Source organism: Seriola aureovittata, chromosome 7 (assembly GCF_021018895.1).
Source record: "Seriola aureovittata isolate HTS-2021-v1 ecotype China chromosome 7, ASM2101889v1, whole genome shotgun sequence".
NCBI classification, from domain to species: domain Eukaryota; kingdom Metazoa; phylum Chordata; class Actinopteri; order Carangiformes; family Carangidae; genus Seriola; species Seriola aureovittata.
In genome coordinates, this window is record NC_079370.1 from 10704016 (window position 1) to 10730919 (window position 26904).

The 26904-nt window shown below is 43.5% G+C and overlaps 3 protein-coding genes across 8 annotated transcripts; 2 read left to right on the forward strand and 1 right to left on the reverse strand.

Moving 5' to 3' along the window:
* Positions 1-314: 314 nt before the first annotated feature.
* znf384b (zinc finger protein 384 b) lies at positions 315-9137 on the reverse strand. Of its 5 annotated transcripts, none has more exons than XM_056380257.1 (11): positions 8928-9137; positions 6876-6943; positions 6568-6796; positions 5844-5957; positions 4822-4976; positions 4659-4735; positions 3646-3870; positions 2251-2418; positions 2053-2131; positions 1785-1943; positions 315-1640 (listed from the first exon to the last, which is right to left on the reverse strand). In XM_056380257.1, exons 2-11 carry the CDS (start codon positions 6939-6941, stop codon positions 1248-1250), a joined length of 1665 nt encoding a protein of 554 aa, XP_056236232.1. In that variant the 5' UTR covers positions 6942-6943; positions 8928-9137; the 3' UTR covers positions 315-1247. The 5 variants fall into 5 exon arrangements, with proteins under 5 accessions (XP_056236232.1, XP_056236230.1, XP_056236231.1 ...); XM_056380255.1 differs by having other exon boundaries at positions 4659-4750; positions 8928-9136; XM_056380256.1 differs by lacking the exon at positions 8928-9137 and adding an exon at positions 8430-8706 and having other exon boundaries at positions 4659-4750.
* Positions 9138-9905: 768 nt separating this feature from the next.
* On the forward strand, positions 9906-18516 carry si:ch211-154o6.3 (uncharacterized protein LOC563854 homolog). The gene is made up of 13 exons (XM_056380261.1): positions 9906-10290; positions 13226-13344; positions 13839-14080; positions 14422-14545; positions 14821-14942; positions 15449-15535; positions 15712-15801; positions 16182-16270; positions 16923-17145; positions 17292-17414; positions 17570-17735; positions 17909-17997; positions 18150-18516. The coding sequence occupies exons 1-13, from the start codon at positions 10201-10203 to the stop codon at positions 18251-18253; spliced, it is 1668 nt and encodes a 555-aa protein (XP_056236236.1). The 5' UTR covers positions 9906-10200; the 3' UTR covers positions 18254-18516.
* A 74-nt stretch (positions 18517-18590) lies between these two features.
* pianp (PILR alpha associated neural protein) lies at positions 18591-26758 on the forward strand. 2 transcript variants are annotated; one of them, XM_056380350.1, is made up of 6 exons: positions 18591-19114; positions 19632-19688; positions 19889-20298; positions 20711-20789; positions 24274-24420; positions 25175-26758. In XM_056380350.1, exons 2-6 carry the CDS (start codon positions 19678-19680, stop codon positions 25194-25196), a joined length of 669 nt encoding a protein of 222 aa, XP_056236325.1. In that variant the 5' UTR covers positions 18591-19114; positions 19632-19677; the 3' UTR covers positions 25197-26758. The 2 variants fall into 2 exon arrangements, with proteins under 2 accessions (XP_056236325.1, XP_056236327.1); XM_056380352.1 differs by lacking the exon at positions 20711-20789.
* Positions 26759-26904: the final 146 nt, after the last annotated feature.

The window sequence follows — 26904 nt, forward strand, 5'->3', positions numbered from 1 at the left end:
AAAGCCACTATGGCACATAAGGAAATTATACTTATTTCTTTATTTAACAGGGACCATACAGATAAACATTGTTACATACACATAAGCAATGCAACAGATGTGATGTATATAGGGCATCTAGCTGAAGCTAATTTGTTGCCCCCATCCCTGGTAAGGCTTTTAAATCTAGGATAAAACAGCCAAACAAAAAAGTTGACAAATTAGAATTGGGATAAAAACAACAGGACAGATAAAGCCAAATGTGTACATGTGTATATGCATGGCACAAAAAATTTATTTGGCCTTAAACTGAAACAGAAAAAAATGCCAATGAGAAAATTTCACAGGATTTATTGTATTATAAGCAGAAAGAAACACACATTTCAGATGTGTAAGTATGTCTATAAAGAAGTATTGTAAATGTTATTGTGGAAGTATAATAGCAAGTACACATTTGGATAACATTACTCTTAGGACATACACGCAAAGCAGTACAATAGGATTACATGAAACATGAACTGGCACATCACTCGCCCGAAGGTCATGAGAAGGCCTGTGAATGGGTCTAAATAGGTTATATGGATTACCACATCCTTTAAACACACAATCATTATTTATAAACTGGTAGTATATATCTATATATACTTGATTGATATTTTTTCTTTCCTGAAAAAGAAATAACCTCTACATCCCTTTTAAGGTCAAAAAGAATTAACTGCAGTAATATATTTTACAACATAGTAAAGGTAATAACACTGAGTAAAAACTGAAAGTCTCTGTATTAAAGTATAAAAATTTACCTTCAGTTACCCACCAATTTTGTCAACAGAGAGACCATAAATTGCTATGGCCAAAGCTGTATTTGTAGGGAAGAGCAGGAGGTGATAAACAACAGAAGCACTGTTTCTTTGACTCTCTTCCTATTTTAAAACCATCACTGTGATGGACTGTTACATATTTTATTGCAGCCTTTACATGCACTTTCTACTAAGACAGGACAGCTAGGCAAAAGGAAAACAAATCAAGCAAGGCAGAAAGAAAATAAGAGACAAATGAAAAAATAAAACAAAATGATAGCCTTCAGTAAATTGTGTCACCATATCATTTGTCCTGCCTGCCTCAAACCATTGTTCAGGCACAGTCAGATGTTCAAAGTTCTTGTTTCATCTTAGTATTGCTTTTTTCCTTTGACTCTCCATCCTCCATTTCTTGTATTCTTGAATTAATTCTAATTTCCCCACCCCCCCACACACCCTCTTTCATCACCTCTAAGGGTTGAGGTGCTCCACTTGAATGGTGGATGCTGACACAGTGAGACAGAGGTCCTTGTGGGAAGTAATGTCAGCCACACTGACTGGTTTGTACTGGATGTCACTGGCAGACACCGTCTTATACTGGTGCAGGTCAAATGGACATGGGATGTTTTCTGTCTGGGGGTAGTTGCTCTGGCTCTGTCCCTGCTGGCCTCCGCCCGCTCTTCCGCTCCCAGCTCCCCCAGGGCGGCTCGATCCTCCATCTGCACTCTCTACCCGGCCCTGAGCTCCAGCCTGGCCCTGGGCCTGGCTTTGGTTCTGGTTCTGTTGTGTCGTCTGTGCCACCACTGCTGGTGCAGTCAACTGGTCTGGGTTGTGTTTCTCCATGTGTTTCACCAGATACGTCTCCTGAGATGAGGGGAGGATAGGCAGAGGGGAAACAGTGGACACATGACTACACGGTGTAAAGTAGCTGCCAGGTGTCTGTTGCCAGTGAGGCGATTCATAGTGTTTCATGTAGAAATGCTCTTCAGAAATGGACATTTGTCTTACTGAGGTATAAGTGCGGTTGCAGAGACCACAGGAGTAGATCCTGGCGTGTTTGACAGTGTGTGTGGACATGTGCACCTCCAGGCTTGCTGCATCTATGTATCCTTTATTGCAGTTGGTGCACTTGTAGGGCTTGTCCTTGTTGTGTTGACGCCGGTGGGACTGAGAAAAAATGGTTATTGAAAAAAAAGGGGTCACAGTACAGTGTAGTGTTAAAAATACCATTGACATTACATGCACTGCCTGAGACGAGATCTAAATTCTTTCACACCTGTAAATTTGAGAGTTGCGTGAAGGATTTCTCACAGCCTGGATGGGAGCACTTGTATGGCCGATCTCCAGTGTGAATCCTGTAGAAAAACACAATACAAACACATACATGTACGTGCATGCACTCCTATCCTTTTTCATGGTGACTGCAGAAAGACACAGATCTCGATGAGAAACCCAAGACCAGTGACTTACTTACCTGTTGTGTTGCTGAAGGTGACTGAGCTGTCTGAAGCACTTTTGGCAGTAGGAGCAGGTGTAGGGTTTCACTCCGGTGTGGATGCGGACATGTTGGGCCAGGTAGCTAGAGTTGGCAAATGACTTGGTACAATGGGGACACTTGTGAGGCTTTGACTCTGTGTGATTCCTGATGGGGGCAGACAGGAGGGTGACAGAGAAAGGAACATGGGATTGTAAGATGATACTATGCTTGACACATTCTGCCACCTTAAATATGTCAAAACCTTTGAAGAAGGACATCCCATACAAGTAAAGAAAAGCATGGAAATTCTGAACAGCCATCAGTAAATAAAGAAGAAAACCTCCAGTATTTACACTTTGTAAGTAGTGTCAGTTGTATTTTAAGGTGTTTAAGGTGTTATTTTAAATTCCGTATAACATAAATATCAAACATTATCAACAAAATTTTACTCCTATCCATCTGAACCAGTTTTTAGAATTAGATGTTTGAGAGTTAAAGACAAGACGTTCCATTAAAATATATTCAAAATTGATAAAATGTGAAAATAAATAATGTAATTTAATAATTGGAATTCATCAGTGCAAATCAATATGCCTCCAGAAATGACTGTAAATTGATTTGAGGACACCCAAAAAGAAAAAAAAGAAAAAAAAAAGAAAAGAAAAACAAAACAAAACAGCAACAGCATGAAAGAAGAGCATGACAGCGGAGGATGTCTATTGAGCATCACCATTCAAAGCATCAATAAGAAACAATAACACAATGGGTTTTATGGGGAAGCTCAATGGAACAAAGCCTGCTTAAAAAATGTTCATTTCAACATGTTTTTCTAAATGTGTATATGTGTGTTTCAGTGGAGGAAGCCCTGGCAGAAGAGATGACAGAACATGCAGACAAAAGAAACATGGAGAGGTGTGTAAAGCAGGAAAAAAAATATGGTGCAGTGCAAACAGTACATAGGGAGGCAAGAATTGTGCACACAGGCAAATGAATAAAAGAGAGAAAGGGTCAAATATTCTCATTGTGTCAATTCGTATAACAAGAACTCCATGCATTTTAAATGGCCATTCTGATTAGTGTATAAATTATGGAAAATCTTTTCATGGACAAAGCCCAACTTAAAAAGGTGCGATTTGAATTCTAATTTTCTGAAAAGGTCACTTCTGGATGGAACTGGTAGCATGCGAGCCAACATCTACATGGCAGTGTAACATTCATCTGCACACCGCTCTACTCTCTTCCCCAGGAGGAAGAAGAAGACAGGAGTCTGGGCTTCAAGAAGGAATTTGGCAAGACAAGTTCAGAGGACAGGGAGTATGGTACGGGGTTGGTAACAGGGAAGAGGGAGGGGAGGGGGCAGGGGAGGAGGTTGGGGGGGGGGTTCTGCAGTACCGTGTGTGCTGCTGTAAATGACTGAGCTGCCTGAAAGATTTCTGGCAGTAGGAGCAGGTGTAAGGCTTGGCCCCGCTGTGGATGCGGATGTGCTGGGCCAGGTAGCTGGAGTTGGCGAATGACTTGGCGCAGTGAGGACACTTGTGAGGTTTGGCCTCTGTGTGCGACTTGGAGTGGATCTGCATATCAGACTTACTGAAGAAGGTCGCCGCACACATCCGGCACCTACAGGCGGAGAGACACAGAAATGGGAGGGGGAATGGGGAAGGTGGGGGAGGTGGGGGGGCAGGATGGAAGAACACGAGGGAAGAAAAAGGATACATATACAGAAGAGGAGATACAAGAAAACAAGAGAAGATGAGATAGGGGGAAAATAAGGAGAGGGTGGTGGAAGGAGAGAGGAAAATGAAGCAATGACCCACAGAGAGAAATAAGACGTGACAAAAAAAAAAAGTGCAAAGAAAAATGAATAATGAAAGAGAGATCGATGAAGACAGAAGTTGGTTCAGTCAAATGTAAGGGACATGTAAACACAGGGAAAGATGTCAAGGGAGATATCAGTGAAAATTGAAGGGGAAAGGCACATAGATACTATAAAAAGTGAAAGAGCAGGACACAAGAGTGCTAGAGAGATCACAACTGAAAGAGCATGCTATATAAAGACAAAGAGGACAGTAGAGGGCAGGTTCATGTCCAGTGTGTGCAGAGAGCATCTATGAAGCGCTGATGTATTTGTATGTCAAATACATTGAGAGAAGGAATCAACTGTCCACTACAAAGCAGGCATGTTCTGCCACAACATGCAGTGAAGTGTGTTTAGAAGAGGTGTCTGGGTGTGTGTCAGATGCTCATATCCAGCAGCGCCTACTTCATCTATAAAAGCTCAACATCTCTATGCTGATTTCGACAGGACACAGAGGAACAGGTGTGCTTGCATTCCACAGCTAGAGCAAGGAGAAATGGGGACACACAGCAGGTGTTGCTTGCATTTTTTTTTTTTTTCGGTACCGTACCTGTATGTCTTAGTGCTATCTTTTGGGCCACGGTCTTCATCCTCATTAGACAGGTCATATGGGTCTCCACCGTGATGCTGCAAAGATGTCACCTATCAGAAATAAAATTCTAACTTATCTGATCATCTTTTTATATTACAGATTTACATCTATATTTTCCTACCTGGCCGCCAGATGTGAGATGAGCCAGTATCAGCGTTTCATTTCCTGGTCCACCCACAGGACCAACCCTGGGCACTGTTGTCTTCTTCTTTCTGCCTCGTTTTGAGGGCGCCGGCATCACAACAACATGGGATGTCCCATCCCCTTCCTTTTTGTCTACAACAAGATCATAAGCAGTGTGTTGAGAGGAGAGAAACCTTTGCTAAAAACTAATGTGCCGTGCGGAAAGTCTCGTATTTTAAATCCTAAAAATGAGGATTTGAGTTTCCCTTCTCCACTACTAACAAGGTACAATAAGATACAATAAGATTCCTTTCTGTGGGCAGGCAGAACAAAATTGTGAATGTGATAGTTGCCCTTATATGTTATTAGTATTGGAGGTGTGAAAAGCAGCCATGCGCTTAGCTATACTTGCCCTGGTGGGTACTATCTCTTCCTGTCATTGTGATATAGCAGTCTGTAAAAGAGTATCTCAAAATGGTGAATATGGATTCCTAGAAAAAAGCTCAAAAATAAAAACACATACTGATATTTTATGGCCAAGCTGTGACATGTGGAAGATATTTCTGGTTTTAATTTGAGGGGTAGAAACATAAGTTACTAACAAAGCCTGGATAAGAAATTAGATTATTTGCTCTTAATTCTCTGCTTCTTTTGCTTTGTTCCTCCTGAGATCAATATGTGCTTTGAACTCTGAGAGCGAGCTAAAGAAAATCAGATTTTATTTTCTCTCTCATAGCCAGGGCCTAATGAAAAGGACACTCGGAAAAACAACACTCAGAAAAGCCAACAGGTCTCATCATGTTCAAACTCTCTAAAACAGAATTAAATGTTGCAAATCAGATTTTATCAGCTCAGTTTTTCTGGTGCCCTGTTTAAATCTATAACTTTGTACTTTTTTTTTTTTTAATGAAGCCCAGTCCTGGTGAAACAAAGCTCTAGCAAAGCTCTTACTATTTTTCCATTTTAGAAAACATATATTAGATACTTAATACAGTATGTGTGTCATTATGTGTATTTCACCTGGAGAATGGAGTGCTGAGACAATCATAGTTGTTGCTGGATGACCAGAGACAAACGACTGAGAGGAGGTGGGAGAGACCAGCGTTCCCTGAGGAGTCGTGATGACCAGACCCGCTGCACCAAACAAGGCGGACGGAAACAGCAAGAGACAGAAAAAGGAAAATAATCACACTTTACTAAAGAGACTTCAGGCAGTGCAAAATCCAAGAATTCAAAGGTGATAATTGTGGACAGTTTTCTTCACAAGTTTACAGTTTGAGATGATCAATGCCCTTGAAGATCAGGAGTTTCTCAGGACTTTGATGATGTTCAGTTTCAAAAGTGTATTACCAACATGTTATGTGTTTAAGTGTTAACATGGTGCTACAGAAGAGTTTGATAGCACGATGCTACTGTTACATTATTTGAGGAAAGCCCTGAGGATGCAGCATAAGTTTGACACAGACAGGGGCTCATTCTTCTGGCAAAGTTTGCTCTCAGCCCACAGTGCTGCTATGTAACGGCAACTTCAATTTGAAATCATCAACTAAATAATTTAATATACCGCTCTTATTATATTGTTCAGAACTAAACTTAAGGGATCGTAGTCCAACCTAAACCTTTAGTCTCGTTCTGTTTTGAAATCATCCTTGATCTTTAGATGTTACGTCAAATGTATCGCGAAATAAACAAAAACAGTCTCAAAAAACACCCAGAGGCTTCCCCCGTGCGGAAACAGACTCACCTGCTGTCATGATGCCTGTGGAGGGGACAGGCAGCACCGTGATGTTCTGGGTGCTGTGAGGAGGGTGGAGGTGTGTCGCATTCCCAGCCTGGCCGCCTCCATCTGTCTTGGCCCCAGGAGTGGGGATGGTGAGAAGAGCTGTTTGGTAGTGGGATGCAGAGGAAGGAGCGAAGGAAGCATTCTTTTCTTGTTGCTCTTTCACCTTGTTCAGGAACATGGCATTTTCAATCTGTCAGGAGAGAGGAGATTCTGTTAGTTTTTGATTCAACCAAAAAAATACGTATTCTCCAGGTGTTGCCCAGTCTTACCTGTCCTGGCACAGTGGGGACGGGAGACCAGAAATATGATGAATTAAAATGAGAATCTTCCATCATTTCTGCAATGACACAAAAACAGCAATAATTAAACACAGAAATGCCAACTATACAAATACACAACCAAAAGGACACAGGACAAAGCAGATAAGGGCACAATCCAACTGAGACCAAAAGAGTAATATCACATGAAGTCTAACTTTATGGTCATTATATATGCTGTAGCTTATTGTGTTGATGTGGTGGACAATATATTGAAAAAACCTTTTAGTATAAGGCAATATAATTCAACAGCACCACACACTACAGCTGCCGAAATGCCCATAAAGTTGAATCAGCACGTCTCTAAAACAGTTTCAACAAAAACTGAGCATTATAACCTTCATGAAGGTTGGATTTATAGCAAAGCTGTTGTATTAGACCGCATTAGTTTGAGCTCGGTATACCTGATAAACTGGCAACTGAGCACATGTGGTCTACATTAACACTACAAAAATGCATCACATCACAACTGGGATGATTTAAAAATAGTAATGAATACTTAAGTGGCCTATTACTTTGCAGTATAATGGGATAAGACCTAAATGACACCAGTGATTTCCTGCAACTACGACCATATGCTAAATTTCCCTCCTGGAGATCAATAAAGTCTGTCTTATAAATACTGGAATAATGTCTTATTCTTAAGGGCTTATTCCTAGAATATTACATGGCCCCAGGTTTGCTGAGAGGTAACTGTATTAAGCGCTAATTAATTTAGCAATAGGCACCTTGTAAGCAAAATATCAGCTGGAATAATGAAAGTTGTATTTTAACACAAGGCCATTCTTTAAGATTCAAGATCAGGTAATAAAGCTGAACCCACCTCAAGGTCCTTTTCACCATTAGTTGATATTGAGCTTTGTTGGTGCATATTCCCTGACAGAATTTCAGAATTTTTACACCAGATATTTTGACTTGTCAAAGAAGTAAAAGCACAATAACATTAACAATGGCTCTGTACAATTCAAATGTCCCAGTGAGACATGTCAGTGTGACAGTGAGCAACAAACCGGGACCCCCGAAACTGAAGCAGCCATTAACGTGTGATTTTGCTACTGTGACATGTCAAAAAGTCTTCTGTGAAGTCCTATTGATCCAATTACCGCAAACTAAATACCCCACAGTGAAACTGGTGTTTTGAGGGCCCTTGAAGGTGTGGGGCTCTTGAGGCAGTTGCTGTTAAAGCAGCCTTTGGCCCAGGCAGCTCTATGGGATCGTACTGATAACAGTCCAATTAAAAAATAAATAAACAGATTAAGAGAGGTACAGTATCTCATAAAACGAATTATAAAGATTAAATAGCTAACTAATAAGACGAGTCATGACGGAAAGAGAAAGACCACCCGTACTGTTAGAAAAACAGAAATGACATGTTGGTCTCTGAGGTTGAGCTTGTCTTTAGCTCAATACGGTCGTAATTTCATAAATGTGTATTAGACATTGTCCTCCTGGATTGTTTATAGCATCGATTAAGTGATGTAATGGTCAACTTTCACTGGACTTTACCTGTAAGGTATAGTGTTCACGGGTTTGAGCGCGAACATACAGTAACTGCCTAGGATTTTTGTGGTATTTACAGCAGATCCAGCTACGTAGCTATAAGTTGGTTCAGAAGAGGCAAAACTAAACAGCAAATGTCGCTAACTTCAATGAAACCCGACAAATCCGATATATGTAATGTTTACAGTAAGATAGCTCAACAGCAGGAATCCATTTCGGCTCCTTGCATGTTGTGGTTAATCAGGCCCGACGTGCTGATTAACACACAGTTAGCAGACAGCACAGTGTGTCTGTAGTGCCCTCCTGCTTGGGAAAATAACAAGCAAAGCAAAAAAAAAAAAAAAAAAAAAAAAAAAAGGATAAAAAAAACTGAAGCGAAGAGAAAAAAACCAATAGACCATCCTCACAGACTTCCGGCTGTGGAGACGGGCGGAGAGGCGGCAGCAGAGTCGTGCAAAATCTACCAAAAACACTACAGACTGCATGGAGAATAGTGGCGTTTACCGGTTCCGACGGCTCCGTCTCCCTCCCCGGAACTCCCGTGAGCCGGGACGGTTCGGACACAGTTTCCAAATCTGTCCAAATTCCTGCAAACCACTCAAGTTTTTTTTTCTCCTCTTCGCCTTTTTTTTTTTTTTTTTTTTTTTTTTTTAGATTTTTTTTCCCCCTCCGGTTAAGCAGCTGCCTCGTCTGAGCTTCACTTCCTCCGGATAAGGTCGTCAGACAAAAGGAGTCTGTGTTTTGATGTCACTTCCTCTAACTGAGGGACAGACAGTTCATTTTTTAAAACGTAGACCTATAAAATATAACGTGTCCTCCGTCAGCTGGTTGGTTGATGTTCTTACAACAGCGGCGGAAAAAAACACAAATCTGCACGGATATGAGTGTTTGTTTGTGTTTACATTTTAACATTTGAGTTTCAAGTTATGGGGGGAGAAGGCCATTAATGATGCGTTCATGTGCTATCGGAAATAACAGTATCCATGTGGTGTCGGGGGTTGGAAATTTCCTATAAATTGGTCCCTAAAGGATTTGATACTTTTCTTTGTCACACATAAAGCCAACTGAATATCTTTGGACTATTTCTCGGACAAAAACAAGATATTTAATGATGTCACCTTGGTTGGTGGGAAATTATTAACGGGGATGTGCACTATTTTCTGCCATTTTATAGACAAAACGATTAATTTAAAAAAAGATTCTTCAGATCAACCAATAATGAAAATAATCGTTCGTTGTATTATTATTATTATTATTATTATTATTATTATTATTATTATTATCTCATTTATAGCTTCGAGACTAAAAAATACAAGCTGAAACACTAGTATTTGAAGGCAGCACGGCTCCGCTGTTTCAGTCCTCCAGTGGTCACTTGTAAGGCCACTTTGGGAGTCTGTGAATAAACCAAATCAAATATTTAACCCTCCAAAACACTATCATGTCGTCGTTAATAAATGGATGTGAAACGGTGCAGGTGCGGCCCAATATGTACAGTTCAATTTATTATTAATAGTTTCCAAGGAAGTACCTTGACTGTTCACATGGTGGCGCTGTAAGAACAGTTATACATGTGTAAAGTATCGTCAACATCCGGCGACACGTCTTCCCAGCACACCGCCGAGCTGTGTGATATATCTTTATTTATTTAAACCTCTCCAGACCTTTCATGTAAAGACGATGTCGTATGTTTGACACTCGCCGACAAGTTGAGAGTCAGTCAGGCAGATTAAAGTGAAATTAACCCGCCGAGGTTTAGACGAGCCAAGTGCCGCAAATGGGGGAGGTGAGGAAGCTGCAGAAGAAGTTGAGACAGATTGAGAATCTGGAAATAAAAATTAGTCTCACCCCAGAGGAGAGATTCAAGGTACAGAAACACTTCATCTGCCTTTTTATTTTTCATGTGATCTGTGTGAATTTGGCAAATCCTGAATAGATTTCCCTCAGGTGTAACAACAGGTTATGAATGACTGCACCTCAGACTTCACCACAGCACAGACTTAGTCTAAATAATAAAAAAAAGATATTAAATATCCATCTTCTGCATGTTTGTAGAGTTGAGATTCATATTCAAACAGCAAACAGTTCATAAAGTATTACATATTGTTTACACATGTTTAAAGATGATGTTTTAATGATACTGATATATTCTGAGGAAAGTTATAAAATCAAGCCTCTTGAAACTTGCTATAACAGTGTTGGTAAAATAAATAAGTAAACGATTAACTTAATAATGATTGAATCAATGATTTGACAGCTTCTGCCTCAGGAATTCAGAAGCTCAGACTCAAGTGCATCAGAAAAAAAAAAAAAAAATAAAATAATCATCAAGAACTTGAGGAAGTCCTCAGTTTGTTAAAGGCAGTATGTGGATGTTATAAATTATGGCCATGACCTACAGCAGTGTTTTCCTTTCTGTACCGACCTTACATCCCTAATTGGAGACAAGAAAATAAATGCACACTGTAGTGTCCCACACATTTACAGCTCAACATCATCTGGTGCTGATGGTGAGAGGTACTGGTGTAGTGCTTAGAATGACCTTGAATACGTTTGTGAATTTCCTGTCTGAACAAAGTATCATGAAATTAAACCAGAAAATGGTTTAAAAACAAAAACAATTTCGCTATAAAAATCATAAATGCACTATTAAAAATAGAGAGATTTTACATGCTGCGATTTTCAGCAATTGCTCTCGACTACAGTGCTCCAAAAACTCCTCTGATGGAGCTTTCAAGAAGAAATACTCAACTCCCGCCATAAAGAGCACAAAACACACTAGACACATCAAAGCTAACTATTTTGCACAAAATTACACACTAACACAGGAGTGCACAGACAGCCAAATGCATCTAAACACAAACGGCACCCTTCCCTCTCACTGCCCAATCAAAACTAGCTAACCTCCTCCCTAGTCTTCAGGTAACCACTTGCGGTGGGTACTTATGCACTTACAGCCCGATGGGACGACCAGACAAGAGAACCGGTGACCGTCTGATCCACAGATGTGCCCCCGAGACAACCGCTCCAAGCACATTCACTACCAAACTATAAATCCCCCCCAAACAAATTTCTAAAGGGAACAGGCCCTACAATCTAACCAGGGAGTGAGCTCCGAATAGACAAAATCAGATGTGCAATGGACAGCCTGTACTTACATGTGCCCAAAAAACCCAGAGTACCTACAACCTGGCAGAAAACTCCTCAACACACAAATCACTGCATCATGCAACTTACCAGTCTACTACAAACTCTGGACATGTGCTACCGACACACCAGAGACAAGTTCCACTGATTACACACCAAGGCAACTCCACCTGCACTGAGAAGAGAAAGTGGAAAAATACACTACTCCTACCAAAAGCCGGCAAACAAACAAACAAACAAACAAACAAAAAAGATTGTACTAGCCCCCATTTGTTACAGCCCAGCTCTTAGACTGCACAAAAAGATGGGAGACACACAGGTATACTAAATAACAAACTAATTTATTTTCAGCAAAATGATCAAAATAAGCACAAAAAGTAGATGGGAGGAATCTGTAAGGTCAGTCATGTAGGAAGTGGGTGAGTGCCAAAGAAACCCCCTCGCTACAGAGGTGTGTTGTGAGGAGAGCTGCCCGCATCTGACTGCTGCTGCTCCGCTTATATGCCACACTGGGCCCAGGTGTGTCCCATGATGCTGATTAAGGCCTTCAATTGGTCTGCAGCCCTGAATACAAGTGCAGCCACAGCCGGAAACCAAGCAGACCACATTTGCATTTCCACAAAGTTAGGAGACTCACAAATAGTGGTGGAACATACTTTAACTAAGTACATTTACTGTCAAGTTCGGTACTGTAGTACAGTTTTATGGTACTTAAAGTTAACTTGAGTATTTCTATTTTCTGATATTTTTTGTTGAGGGAAACACTGCACTTAGTTCTTTACTACATTTACCTGACATAGTTACTTGTATCGTTTCAGATTAAGATTTTAAATACAAAACGAGTTCATAAATAATAATCTGAAATGCATTAATGTAGATTAAATTCATTAATCGAGCCAGCAGTATAGGAAGTAGCTATAATTAGCTCAGACCAAAGGAAAATGGCGCTGACACAGGTGCATGCATCAATAATGATAATTCAATAATATAATAACACATGGACAGGGGTTAACGGAGTACTTTTACTTATGGTACTTTTCCTTAAAACACATTTCCTGACAATACTTCTATAAAATACTTTTCTCCAGGACTCCCTTTGAGGTCTTGCTACTTTCACTTACTACTTACTTGCTACTTTACTTTACCACAGATACCCTGACTTTTAGTCTCCAGTATAGATAAATCCCCTTAAACACTGGTAGAGTCTTTCTTTTAAACACTTCCTGCCCGGTTAATGTCCATATCTTGTCAAATTCCACGACCCCAGTTTCAGTCTCTAAACCCAAGCTGACATAACGGTGATAATACAAGCAGGATTACTTCAGAAAGCTCTGCCAGAAAAACAAACAAGCATTATACTGACCCTCAGTATTATTAGTACTTGATAAGTAAAGTGAGTTAAAAAAAAACAAACAGTTGTACAATTGGTGCACTATTCCTTTAACACAGGAAACAGCCAGTTGATATAGAGTTGACATTCCTAATTCACTCATTCATGCATATTTCATAACTCACAATCAGGCAGGAGTATAGCGTATGTTGCCAGTTGCAGCCTAATAAATCAAGACAGACTGAGCGTGTTGGTTGTGCATATAAACAACTTGTGGATTTAGTAGCTTGGTTTACAACCAATCTCGTGCCTTCTTCCCCCTCAGATCTCCAGGAAGGCGGAGCTGCGTTCCAGATTGGCTGAGCTTCAGCTGCAGCTTTCTGGCCCGCAGCAAACTCTGGGGATTGTGGGAGACGGAAAAAAGGAGAAGATGAAAAGACAAGTGTAAGGAAGTGAGGGAGAGATACCAGCAAGAGGGGTGGGTTGGGGTGGGTTGGGGTGGATTGGGGTGGGGGGGCGCAGATGGAGAGAAACATAATTCTTCAAAAGCAACAACATTCACTTTGAAGCCTTTGATCTTTTTGTATGTCTATCCAAACATACTGGAGGTCAAATTCTGTCATGCTTTAGGAAAATGGGAACTTTCTACTGTTCATAATGTGTCACGTAAACATCACTCAAGGATGTCATTCTCCCTATTAAAGTTCTGCGAGGTCTATGAGCAGATTACTGAAATCAGGAATGTGAGAATATCAACATCAAACTGAATGAAACACTTATTCTTTCTAATACACAGACCAGGAGCTCATTAAGAACTAGTGTTTTTGTTTGTATGGGACTTAGAGATCTTCTACAGGTACGCTCGCTGTCACAGAGGATACTGTGTGCAGTTTGCATTTTGATTATTCATTCAGCTCTTGCTTTCTGCATTGGCACAGGGTGGATGCTCCTGGGGCCCCTCCATCACAAACGCCTCCAGCCTCCAAGATCCTTAAGGGAGAAGAGGAGTCCAAAGCTCAAGCAACGCCAGCGCCGGCTGCCAGGCAGAGGGAGACAGGAGGGAAGGCAGAGATGCGCAGACAGCAGGAAAGGACAACACCAGCCAAGGTGTCACATCACAGCCGAGACGAGTCAGGAGGCTGTCCAGACTTGGACAAGGAGCAGCAACTGCGACAGGAAGGTGGGATAATTAAGAAAAGTGGCTGAAGAGATTGTTATTACAATTTATCACAGGCTGTTAAAAGCACAAATGCATTGCCTTCATTTGCTATTAACATCTAAAATCAGATTATACATGTATGCCCTGAGGATTCCTAACAAGCCCATGTGGCTGCCAGTATGAAAAACCAACAGGCTGCATTTGCTTCCCTGAAGACAGGGCCTACGTTTTGCATCCTTGGAGCTAAATTAGCCCCAAACTTCGCAGTGGCAGACTAATCCATATTGAAGAACTGTGTAGATTAACAGGCCGGGGTGCTGATGAGTCAACATCGCTAATTGCACAAATCATTTCTTTCACAGAAGCTGAATTTACATCCCTCAAAGCGTCTTGGGAGAAGACAAAGTTTCGCTTGAGGCTGTTAGAGGGTCACAATGACATAGTCACCTGTGTGGTTGCCGTTGACAACCTGGTGGTTTCTGGAAGGTAAAGTAGCAAAGAAGCCCTGATTTGCATAATGGATGTGCAAAGTGAACATTTCACCTAATTTATCACTTAATATGCTTCCGCTCTTTCCCTCGCTGTCTGACATGTATTTGTTTTTCTTCACCCGCCCCGATCGCTCGTTTCAATTCTCTTGCGGTTCATGTCAAACGCCTTTTAACTTTGCTTGTTTTCGCCGCCTTCTTTCACTCGCTGTGACCTCTCTTCCATCTTCCCGAATCCTCTCTTTCTCACTCCGTCAAACTTTATCCTCCAAGCCGAGATACGACGGTGAAGGTGTGGCACGTTCCCACGGCAACAGAGCACAAGAACCTGGGGGGTCACACGGGTGGAGTTACCTGTCTGTCTGCACCTCCCTCCGAGTACTGCAAGAGATTGGGTGAGGACACACGCACACACACACACACACACACACATCCACAGCCGACTGCAGCTGAGTAATGCCTGTGTCCTGCGGTCTGGTAATTATAGGAGCAGTTCATCAGATCAACCCCAGCGAGAGATAACCTCACTAGACACTTTAGAGAGTTCACTGTCTGTCTGAAGCAGGCAGCCTTCCATCACTTGAACTCGGACGGCCTCTCTCGCTCTCCTCCTACACCCTCCACACCTGATTCCCCAACTTAAAATACCAAGTCTAGAAGGGCCGTGCATAAAGCAGCTCAGTCGAACTACAGTCACACTGTATTCACTGGCTAATTATTTGTTCCTTTTTTCTTTTTTCTTTTTTTTTAAATTCTGTCTGTTCCCACTTTACATCTCTCTCGCAAGCTGCCTCTTTTTTTTCAATGTGTGCATCATGGCCTATTTACAGCTTCCTCTCAGCTTAATCTTTTTGTCCTCACCTCTCTGTCTCTCTTTTGTCTGCGTTTGCCCCCTCGTCAGCCTGGTCCCTGTCTTTGTCCGACAAGGAGCGGTTTATTTTGAGTGGCTCGGCAGACTGCTACGTGAAGATCTGGGCCCTGAGCATTGGTATGCTTAACCACACAGACATGCACACAGAGATATGTAAATATATATATTAAAGTAGAAGGCGCCTGAGGGCTCTGTTTGAGAAACGTGTGTGAGTGAGTCGTAATCAATGTGTGCCTGCTTGACTGGTGGTCTGTGTCTTGTCAATTAAATTAGTGTTTTCCCGTTACCTTCAGGGCAATGTGTTAAGTCTATCTACACCTTCAACGCTGTGACTGCTCTCTGCTTTGTGCCAGAGGAAGACGGCTACATCATCACTGGATCAGGTGTGTGTTTGTGTGGCAAGTAGTCACATATGGAAAAACGAAGATGGAGTTGTCATATCACATCCTACTTGTATGTGACGTCTATTTCTGTACGCGTATTTGCTTTGGAGCAGAGATGCAGACGCATACTTATATGAATGCATTGTTTTATACCAGTGTGTGAGTATCTTATATGCCTACTAATAATGCAGACAGAGTCTGACACAGTGGTATCATCTGCCAGTGAGTTAGTGAGTGTAGCAGAGGTCTATCAGGGTGAATCGGAGAGATGGAGGCAAACAGTTTAGGCAGTCAGGCTCAGGTGGGTCGACCGTGACCAACAATAATGACTGCCAGCCGCCTGTCAGCACATGTTAACCTCACACTCCGTCATCCCGCAGATGGAGGGAAAGTTCAAGCCTGGAGCTGGCACTCTTTCGAAAACTGCCAGTCAATCAACGCTCACCAGGAAGCAGTCACCTCCATCCAGGTGGGTGGGTCACTCACATGACACACTGACCACCCTGAGGATGCTCAAGCTGTTTGTTCATTTTCAGCCTATTTAAAAAAACAAAAAACGCAATGACTGACACAAAAACATGCTAATGTTTCTCCCTCTGTAAAAGCTGTCCAAAGTAGCTTTAGAAGTCTTGATTACTAATTTGTGAAAAAGCCTCTTCTCTGGAAATCAGACGGCTATATTTCTACACTCGTTTCCTCACACAAGATTTCCTTGTTTATGCTTTCAAATGGAAATCAAAGATATTTGTTGGGAGGTAAGCTCGGCCAATTTTAGAGCGCATACTGTACATATTTTGAGCAAAAAGGCTTTTTATGAATATTGAAATCCACAGCTGCATATGCACATTTTTTTCAATTTGCACTCATCAAAATGTGCCTGAAGCATTAAAGCGTAGCGCATCATTGTCATCCTCTTTGTTGTTTATCATGCAAAGCACACAATCCATTTATATCCAACAGCGGCACAGAAACGTACATTTTGAAAGTGTCCGTACACTTCTTACCCATTCACACAAACATACACATTCTCTCTCTCCCTTTTGCTCTCTCTCTCTCACGCGCACACACACACACACAGACTCACATCACCATGACAACCGTGTCTCTTGTGCCCTCCACAGTCTCAGGGTCCGCTGGTGTTCAGTGGCTCGGCCGAGGGAGGGGTGTCTGTGTGGGAGAACCGGTGTTCGAATAAAGACCCCCTGAGGCTGCTGCACCACTGGAGCGGCCAGGTGACAGGCTGCGGTGGGGGGTCGGGTGGGCGTCTGACCCTCAGCCCGCGGGGAGACAGAGTGTTCCTGGCTTACGGTCAAGCCTGGCTCAAGATCCTACACTGGAGGATCGGTGAGCCCTGGAATGGGATGGGCAGAGTGTGTTTGTGTTTGTGTGTGTGTGTGTTCGATACGGGGGAAAAAAAGGACTGAAAAGGGAAAGTAGATGTGGGAACATTTGCATAATCCTTCCACCTAACATCTGTTCAATTATCACAGGAACGACATCCAGACTGACCAATCACAGCAGCATCACCGGGGTAACAGATTGTGTCCACCAGACAGGAGGTCTCCTAATTGGCTCCTGCTATGATCTGGCGAATGGAGACAGCACGCTAAATTGTGAGTCACAGAGTAAACCATGTGCAACCAGAAGTTACTCACTCCACTCTGAGAGCGTGACAGCACGATAAGGACTTAAGACAAAATCGAAACCACTTTGTTTTCCTCTGTTGACCTCCATTCCCTTCATCTCCCGCTCCATCTCCTACCTCCAGTATTCTCTCTGCCTCAGTGCCGGTACCTGGCCTCCCTGACCTGGCCTGAAGCTCCCAGAATCCTCTGCTTTGCAGCGTGGACCACGGGAAGCGGAGACCACCGGTGGGTCACCGGAGGTCGCAATCTCATCGTATGGGAGCAGCTTCCCAGCTCCGGGAAGCAGAGGTGGGCACAACACCTGTTGACACAACTCACAAAGTCTGAACTGCTCAGTTATATTCCAAATGTGAATATTCATAATTTCTTACCTCTTTCCTGGAGGTATACTGAGAAGTACCTGAGTGTGACACACTCTATTGATAAAAGGTGTTTAATTAATTGCGGTGTAAATGTTACAGAGGTGATGTCACAGTGAAGAGAGACAGTCGACTGGACTCCTGCTCGCTGGAATCAGAGGAGGACACGGAGGATGACGAGGAGACTGATGGTACATAAACACACAATATCACACACGCTCAGGTCTTTATTTATTGACTCACATGCTCAATGACCAACCGTGGAATTGCAGATTACACTGACATGTTAATTTCATACGATGCATGTAGAATCCAATCCCTCTGACCTCCTTGTCAAATTTAGATTACGGAGATGATGATGATGACAACGCTGAAGGAGGAGACAGCCGGTCTGACGGCATGGAAGACGGAGGGTCCGGCTCGTGGTTGCGCTGTGTTCTCCAGTGAGTTTCTCACGCGGAGGACACCACGGCCTGCAGCCATGAGGAGGAAATGAGAGGGAGGGAGCGTAGTGACAGCGAAGGAGGGTGGAGGGGAGTGAAGTGTGACAGACTGAGTGTCAGTGTCGGAGGGGGAGCATATGGATGGAGAAAGTGTGTGTGTGTCTGCGTGTGTGCGTGGGTATGTGTGAGTGATAGGCAGATTGTTTTCTATGTAAATATTATTTCCACACACAATAAAGCTGTCACACTGTGACTCTCACCTCCAAATTTGCATTTTTTGTTGTCTTCTTTTTTTATTTCAATCTGACCGTGCCTCTTCTTGAAACACCAGTTCAGCGCCCCGCTCTGCCGGTGCAACCTGTGTAAATGAATGTAAATTCAATTTTATTCCATCTTTATTCCCCTTGTTCCTTCCTTCCTCCTCCTCCTCCTCCTCCTCTTTGCTGTCTATTTTTCTGTCTCTTTCTCTCTGGGGTGTCCTTGCTGTTTTTGTAAACATAATTGAAGAGTTTCGTCTTCTTTTTTCTTTTCTTTTTTCTTTTTTTTTTAACCTCTCGCCTCCAAAATGAGCTTATTAATGTCCTCAGTATCATTTCTGTTTGCCTCGTCAAATTCATTTCTTTTCCTCTGCGTCCATTTAATTGAACCCATTTAAAAAAAACACACACACACACATAATTAGCATTTAAATCTCTTTCCTACAGTCTCTTGCCCTCCCTACATCGCTCTCTCTCCCCTCTCTTACTCTAGCAGACTCGACATGTCTCAGTCGCTAAGGCAACCGATGCTTTTTTTCTCACTTGCTCTCTGTATCTCCCCCTTTCTCTCTGTCTCCCTCTCTCATTCCCTCTCTCCACTGCCAGAGGTAGGCATGATAACTGATATGTGTCGGAGTGCGTGTGTGTCTGTGTCTGTCTCCCGGCGTCTCTTGTGTGTCTCTAAGTGACATTTCTGTGGCATTTAGGCAGTAGTTGAAGATAGGAAGTTACCTCTCTCTGCTCAAAGTGCCGTATAGAGTATTGGCTCCGTGCATGATGCCGCTAATGATGATTAATGTGCTGTGCTCAGGTGTGTGCACTGTAAGTGTGTGTGAGATAGCAGAACAGACAATGAGTGTGCACTTCTGGGTGTTTTTGCATGCAGATGCGGATTGTATAAACATGTGGTGCATAATTGAGCGTTAAATTTAAAAGCCCATGGGAGCCTGTGTAGGTTTTTTTTTGTTTGAAAAAGGTGACAGAGTTGGCTTTCTGCCAATACTATTGCAGGTCTCTGTGTTTACATGCTTTTTATCTGAGAAAATGAAAAAAGAAAAAAACTGGACCCTCCCCCTTTCTCTCGCTCTCTCTATCCCTCTCTTGCCCCTCTGTCTTATCTTACAGAGAGAGATGATCGGAGGAGCGGAGTCTCAGTGAACAGAGCGAAGCGATGGAGAGATGGTAAGATGGATAGTTTCTGAGGTGAAGGAGAGATGTATGGGGTGCAGATGCATAAAATGTCAGTCTGAGTGATGGCTGGAACGGGGCTAAATGTCCGAGCTGTTGAGGTCGTGCAGAGCGCCTGTGGACAGTAAATTTTCTCAGATAACTTCTCTGTCACTCCACCACCTCTCATTCTTTCTCCTCCACCTCTCCTCCAGCTCCATCTCTCCTGTCGCACGACCGACTGCCCTCGTCTCCCTCCTCCTGGTTGCTCTGGTGACACAGCCCTCCACCTGTAATCGTGACGACACCGAGGGCGAGGAGCAGGTGGATGCCCTGTCAGTCCAGCTGTCCGTCACCGCCCAGGTCACACCCACCCCTCTGTGGGCGGTGGTCTGGGGTCCCACGCAGCCGCTGGAGGATGAGACTTACCACTTCCTCTCCAGCCAGGAAACTGACCCCCTTCACCAGCATGGGAACCAGCAGGAGGCCAGCACCGCCACATCCGAGGACTGGCCTTATCCTGATGCAAGCATGCAGCCCCGAGAGGAGACGCCGCTGGAGTCCAAGGAGCAGGAGGGAGTGGAGGATGGAGGGACGGAGGCGGAGGAGACAGAGCCTGAGGAAGGTGGGCATCAAGAGATGCACATGAAGGATTTCTAAATAAAGGTGGCCATGAGCTGCAGTTCATGTGAACACACACACATGCCAGGAGTCCTCCAGGGAATTAGCTGTCACCGGGGTGAAGGCTGACACCCTGCTGTGTGCAGCCGGCTGAGTCTGTGGCGGGGAATGCCTAATAAAGTTCTCATCACTCACAGGGAGGAATTGGCCGTCAAACGGCGAGATGCAGGGAAGACGTCATCGGATTGGTGTTATAGTTGGAGGCCAGAGTCTTGCACATTCAATTTCATGTTTCAGCTGGCTTCATTGATTTCTTCTTTTGTTCTGGATACAATTATAAATAGTCACGCTCTAAGATTAGTAACTGCATGAGTATGTGTGTGTGTGTGTGTGTGTGTGTGTGTGTGTGTTTACAGTGGACCCTCAGTTCTACGTCACCGTGACCATCTCCTCGCTGCTCATCCTGATGGCAGTCGTCATTATAGCCAAACTCTGGTAGGAACCAAATCTCTCCTCCAAACTCTTGTGTGTCTGTGTGTATGGCCACATAAATATAAAGTGGGAATTACTGAGTGAATGATCAGCAAACTTTCCCTATATGAGCTGGACACTTCCCAATGCAGGAAGACATTGTTGATTCTACAGATTAAAACACTGCAGGGTTTTTCTATGGTAAAAGTTCTGGACAGAGCCACTTCTAAAATTTGAAAATGCACACACAACGAGGTGCAGATCAGTGTGAGTTTCAGTAAGAGATGCTTCCTTTAATATGGCGAATATTTTGTCTTTCTAAATTGAGCATTTTTAAGACTTACAGGGTTTAATTAGGTGCTTAATCTGAAACCATTTTGTATACCCCCTGAATTACATTTGTTTTGAAAAGTGGGTGTCTTTGACAATAATGGATAATTACAGATATTCTAATTAAAGCAGGAATGTAAAACTGTAGAAGGACTTAGAGGCGGGTTCCCAACCTGTGGGGACACAAGGTAAACCTGAGGGGTCGCGAGGTAATAGGAAAGCAAAAGAAAACAAACGTATTTCTGTTACGCAAAATTTGGATTTTTTTCTTAGTTTAATCTTTTTTTTCTTGTTAATTACTTGATATTTGAACCTCCTCAGACCTCTAAAACAGACTAAATTAGAAGGACGAATCATCCTTGGCTTGACCTGGTTATTATTCGTAGGCATATGGGAACAGTGAAGAGGGGTTGCATGTAAACATAGTTCAGTTTTGACTGGTCAAAAACCACTGACATAGAACTTAATCAGGGCTGTCCATTAGTGTTAAGAAATTGGAGTATAACTGGGTATTTGCTATTTTGTACTGAGAAGTGGAGATTTGCCCCTTTTTACCCAGTGATGGGTCAAGATGAAAATGTATGGATGTGCGCGTTTCAGTGAAAACCTGAGACCCTGATGGATGCAGATGTGTTTGCATGTGCATGTCTGTCTGTCTGTCCGTCTGTGTGTCTGTCTGTCTGCGTGTGTGCCTGCTACCCATGGTTACACAAAGGGTCTACAGTACACTTCCCCTACAGTGAGAGCTGAGTAATTGCTTACTAATGACTTTATTAACAACACTTGTGTTCCTGAAAGTCACAGTTGGCACAGATATGTCATTTAGTGCCATTAAAGTTGCAATGATTAAACATTCGCTTCATCCATTAGGCTGGGAGGGGAAGCAAAAACAGATCTGTTGGCTCATAGGCGTGAGCACTAACATAGCCTTGTTGGTTTCTATGTGTTTTAACAGTCCACTGGCCATTAAAGCTCTCACAGCATGTAAACAGGGTGGGGTGAGTTGGGGTACGGTGTGTGTGTGTGTGTGTGTGGGGGGGGGGGGTTTGTATATGTTACATTTTCAGGTCTGGTAGGAAGTGTTTGCTGTACACATGGCCATTAGCTGGAAATGGGGAGTCATCTCTGTGATGTAGTGGAGCACTTCCACGCTTTGCTGATCAAACCAATAACACCTAGTTTATTTGACCACTGGGACTCCTCTCTTCCCGTATCTCACACTCTGCTTCCTCATCTCTCTTTTTTTTTTTTTTTTTTGGTCAATCTCCTTGTCATTCTCACCCATTTCTACTTTTACTTCCCTCCTCCTCGCTGTAATTCTCTTATCTGCTCATCTTACCCACATTTCTATTGTATCATAATTTTTCATTTCATTGCCTGAATCCGTATAATTTGTTCTCCTTCATATCCTTTTTTCATACTCTCTCTTAATCTCAATTTTGCTCCCACACTCCTACATCATCTCCCCTAACTCTCACCCTCCCTCCCTCCTCCTCCCACTTGGGCCTCCATCCCCTTTGCCTCACAGGGAGTCTTTTTCTTTTTTTTCTTCCTTTCTCTGAATACCCGTGTTCCTTCTCTTCCTTCAGGTTCTTCACTTACTTCCAGTTATCGTTATTGCTTTGCTCTAACGCAGCCTGTCTTTGCACAGCCGGAATACTCCTCTTATCTCCGTCACCAGTCTCCTATCTCTCCCAGCACCGCCAGTCCGGCTGCAGATCCACAGATAATCCTCCAGCTTGCCGTGAGCTGATACACGATAAGCCCCCTGTTCTCTCTGTTCCTGAGACTGGCCTTCGCTGTTGTTTCGATAAGTTACTTCACAAGCCCCCGCCGTGGAGGGGGAAAAAAAAAAAACCCACGCTGCCGGTGGATCCAAAGTGGCCTTTTATTCAGAATTGAGAATTGTAGGGATCGAGACTGGAGAAATGGCAGCAGCCCCCTCTCTATAGACTGGCTCGTGCCTCAGTGTCATAAATGTGTAAATAACGCCATGTGTTAGATGGAGGGAGCGCCACGAAGTGAACGGGAGGGGGCGGGGGTACAGATGGACTGAAATGATAGCCTATAGTGGAAATTGGCCACCGTCCAGTTCATTATGAGTATAGAAGAGCGGCATATGTGCTCAGTGATTTTCCCAGCCCTAAAATTGTCAGTGTGGCTAATGTTATCAAGCGTGACTGTGTTTGTGTGTTTGTGTTTGTGTGTGTGTGTGTGTGTGTGTGTGTGTGTGTGTGTGTGTGTGTGTGTGTGTGTGTGTGTGTGTGTGTGTGTGTGAATATGGGGAGAGGAAGTCAGCCAGAAGAGGACAGGTGTTATTGAGGGAAGATGAGGGTGCCGGGTGGCTTTTATGGCAGTGAGAACAGCTTTGTTGTGCGTCTCAAGTATTCTTAAGAGCCCGAACCTGTGACTCTCCGCGGCGTCTTCGCCATAACTCACTCTCCTCACTGAAGTAATGGCACGCTACCTCAGTGATGCGTCACCCCTAAGTCCATTTCTTCACCTTGCTGCATCCTTTGCACCTCACCCCTTCTGACCTCCCCCTCTCCTCCCATCCCACCGTGGCAGTCTCCTTCCCCATTTCTCGCTCTGCCTCCCTCTCCTCTCTGACAGCGTTTTAATGAGTCCGATGAGTGCACTAATTCTCTCTCACACTGGCAGTGTAATGTGTTCGCTGATGCTAAATGGCTCTGCTGTTCTTGATGCTCTCTGACTATGTTTCTCTGCCCCCCCCTCCGTCTTTTGTCTTTCTTCTGCTGTTTTTCCATATCTGATTCTCTGTATGTCTCCCTTCATCTCTACCCCTCCCTCTATCATTTCCTGCTATCTGTCTCTCCCTCTCTAACCTTATTTTACTGTAATCTGTCTCATTCAAAACTTTCTTTTTTTGTCCTTTGATCTAAATTTCTATTCCTGTCCCTCTTCTCCTTTGTCTCTTTTTTCCTTAATTCCCATCTTTTTCTTTTTCTCATCCCTCTTTCTTTTTCCTCTTGTCTGTCTCCCTCTTCACTTCCCTTTTCTTCACACTCTATCCTTCTCTCCATCCTCCACATTTACATGTCTTCATTCCTTTCTTCTTCTCTTTTCCCAATTTCTTGCCTCATTCCACCCCCACCCCTCCACCCCTCCCTCTCTCTCCATCTATCCATCTATCCGACTGACTATCCTTCTCTCCCAGTTACGATCGCAGCTGTTCCCAGCATCCGCCCCCGCTTTCCCGTGGCGTGGCACCCCCTCTCTCCCTCGCGCTCCCTCGTTCCCTCGCTTCGGAGGACAGTCGGCAGACGTTGCACAGCACCTCCTCCTCCTTCACCGACAGGGAGAGGTAATGAGTCGCCTCACCAGCTCTGTACAGTCTGAGAGTGTGTGTTTAAGTCTATGAGTCTGATGTGCATGTGTGAGTGCCTGTGCACCTCTGGATTCAACTTTGCTTCTTTGTGTGTGTGTGTGTGTGTGTGTGTGTGTGTGTGTGTGTGTGTGTGTGTGTGTGTGTGTGTGTGTGTGTGTGTGTGTGTGTGTGTGTGGCAGCCTCATCACATTGTGTGCCTTGTAAGGATGTACATGGAGTGTAACTGGACAGTGGTGCTATCCTCTGTGGAGTATTCAGGCCTGGAGTGTTGCTTCTGCCTTACGATGTATCAGTGTTTTAAACTCTCTCTTTGGATGAGTCATCGTGGGCCTGTTAAAAGGCGCCCAGCCCCCGTACTTGAAATGATGCTTTTATTCGAGGGTATTTAAAGTTAATCTCAATCAGGATAATTATAGAGCTGTACTCCAGTGCTCCTTCTCACCCCCTCCTCCTCCTCCTCCTCCCCCTCCCATCAGCTTTTCCTCCACCTTCCTCCTCTTCCTCCTTCTCTTCCCCCTGCCGCCCGCTCAGTCCCCTGTGATGCAGCTTTCCGTTTGCGTGTGCACCACTTTTCCAGCTTCAGGCCTCTTTGCTCCACTTCTCTCCTTCTTTCTTTCCTCCCATCACCACGGCTCCCAAGCTTCCCATAACCCTCCCTTCCACCTTTTTTTTCCTTCTCTTCTCTTCTTTCTTACTTTCTCTTCTCTGTCTGTGTCTCTTGCTGTGTCAGGATCCCAGTTGTGAACCTCTGAGGTGACTGTTTTTCCATATGGTAAACATTTCTACGGGGCCTGAGGAAGAGCATCATACGACCAGAGGACGTGCCTGCAGTGCTGTTTTATCTTCTCTGAAACTGTGAAATGAATTCAGGGATCCCAGGTATCCAGCCATCACAAAAATCCTTGGCTTCCCTGAGGTCTAAAAATCCCAAACTCATCTCCCTGTTGCTCCCTTCTTCCTTCCTTCCTTCCTTCCTTCCTTCCTTCTTCTGTGCCGGGTGTAAATTTCTTTAATGTGTCTCTGCGTCACTGTAACCAGCTCCCTGTTTTCCTTCCTCTGTATGGCCCCGAGCTCTGCAAAAGCTACCCAACCGCGCTGCGCTTCGACCTGCCATGACTAATTCACAAACATGCAGTTAAACAGCCATGCAACATCCTATTACTCCTGAAATGCCCTACCTGTGCTTCCACAACTGTTTCCAGTGATCCAGCTGCACACGTGAAACTGTTCAGTATTAATTCTAATCCAGCAGACTGCTCTTTCATGAGGTGATGCTCAAATTCAGCTCAGTTTAGAAGGCTTGTGTGTGGCTTGTAAATGGTTAAAAAGCCATTCTCAGCATCTCCAAACACCGAATGGGGTATTTCACAAAGCTGTTTGGCACAGCTGTAGCCAACAGGCAATGTGTTTAACATGTCACGCTCCAAAAACTGCTGTTTATTCCCAGCTTTGGGCGCCTGGAATGCAAATAGTGTGGCTTTTTTCCTCTGCAGTGTGTAGAAGAGTCTGTTTTGTTTCCGTTTTTCCTCATGATTTGTTCACTTAATTATCTGGCTGACGTTCACCTCTTTGCCAAGCCCTTGCGAGCACCCTTTGTTCCTGCTGGACTGTGTAGAGGTGTTTTAAGCGTCGAGTACTTCCACTGGTGGAGATAAAATATTCAGAATGGGAATGGGTAGAAGAAGCATTCCTGTTGAAAATCAATGATTCCCAAAGGTTGTATTTTTTTTTTCGATGATGCACAACAAAGACAGATTTATGCCTTCATGGAAATGAGAACTGTACAAGTGATCAAAAGGACTGTCGTTACCACCACAAGGAATTTTCTTTTTCCACCTGACAGCCAAGTATCGCAAATCTGGAAAACAAAACCACCATCATTTCGCCTCATATCACTTTCGAGTCACTCTTTATCAGCTGTCTTGGGTGCACCAAAGGAAAGTAGTACATCAAGGAGCGTCATTTCTGTCTCTCCAATGAATCTGCATGTATACAGTAAGAAAACCTGTGAGAGTTGCTTCAAATCTATTATTTATAAATGTCTATTTTATCTATCAGTGAGAGATGTCTTATAGAACCTTTCAAAGCCAAATGTCAGTTTGTGTTTGGCAACTTTTCTAAGCAGCTTTGAGACATGAACCCCCCCCCACCACCACTTACACACATTTCCACTACACACATAGTGCTGGTGGCATCATGCGTGGCTCGTGCAACCCTCCGGATCTCCAGTCTTGTGATTTTTAGTAGCATTCCTGTAGAAATGTGGTTTTTCTGTACCATGGAAGTTCAATAAAGATTCAACACTGGCGTTTTAGCTTTGTGCCTGTCTGTTTATTTCTGTGCATGTTGAATGAATTCCCCAGGGAAGCTGTGCGATCTGCAGTGCTTTATGGGAAGGATAAAGCTTACACTGTGCATTTTAATAGCTACCTTTGTATCCTAATCTTTTTCTCCATGAAG

Excerpts from the sequence above, each read along its gene's own strand:
- znf384b (XM_056380255.1), bottom strand. The coding sequence starts at position 6,941 with ATGATGGAAGATTCTCATTTTAATTCATCATATTTCTGGTCTCCCGTC. Across the intron at positions 4,751-4,821 it reads ATCTCACATCTGGCGGCCAG|GTGACATCTTTGCAGCATCA; the intron begins GTAGGAAAATAT and ends TATTTCTGATAG. Across the intron at positions 2,132-2,250 it reads CACCTTCAGCAACACAACAG|GATTCACACTGGAGATCGGC; the intron begins GTAAGTAAGTCA and ends GTTTTTCTACAG.
- si:ch211-154o6.3 (XM_056380261.1), top strand. The coding sequence starts at position 10,201 with ATGGGGGAGGTGAGGAAGCTGCAGAAGAAGTTGAGACAGATTGAGAAT. Across the intron at positions 14,943-15,448 it reads CGAGTACTGCAAGAGATTGG|CCTGGTCCCTGTCTTTGTCC; the intron begins GTGAGGACACAC and ends CCCCCTCGTCAG. Across the intron at positions 17,415-17,569 it reads TGGAGACAGCACGCTAAATT|TATTCTCTCTGCCTCAGTGC; the intron begins GTGAGTCACAGA and ends TCCTACCTCCAG.
- pianp (XM_056380350.1), top strand. Across the intron at positions 20,299-20,710 it reads GGAGACAGAGCCTGAGGAAG|TGGACCCTCAGTTCTACGTC; the intron begins GTGGGCATCAAG and ends GTGTGTTTACAG. Across the intron at positions 24,421-25,174 it reads TCCTTCACCGACAGGGAGAG|GATCCCAGTTGTGAACCTCT; the intron begins GTAATGAGTCGC and ends TTGCTGTGTCAG.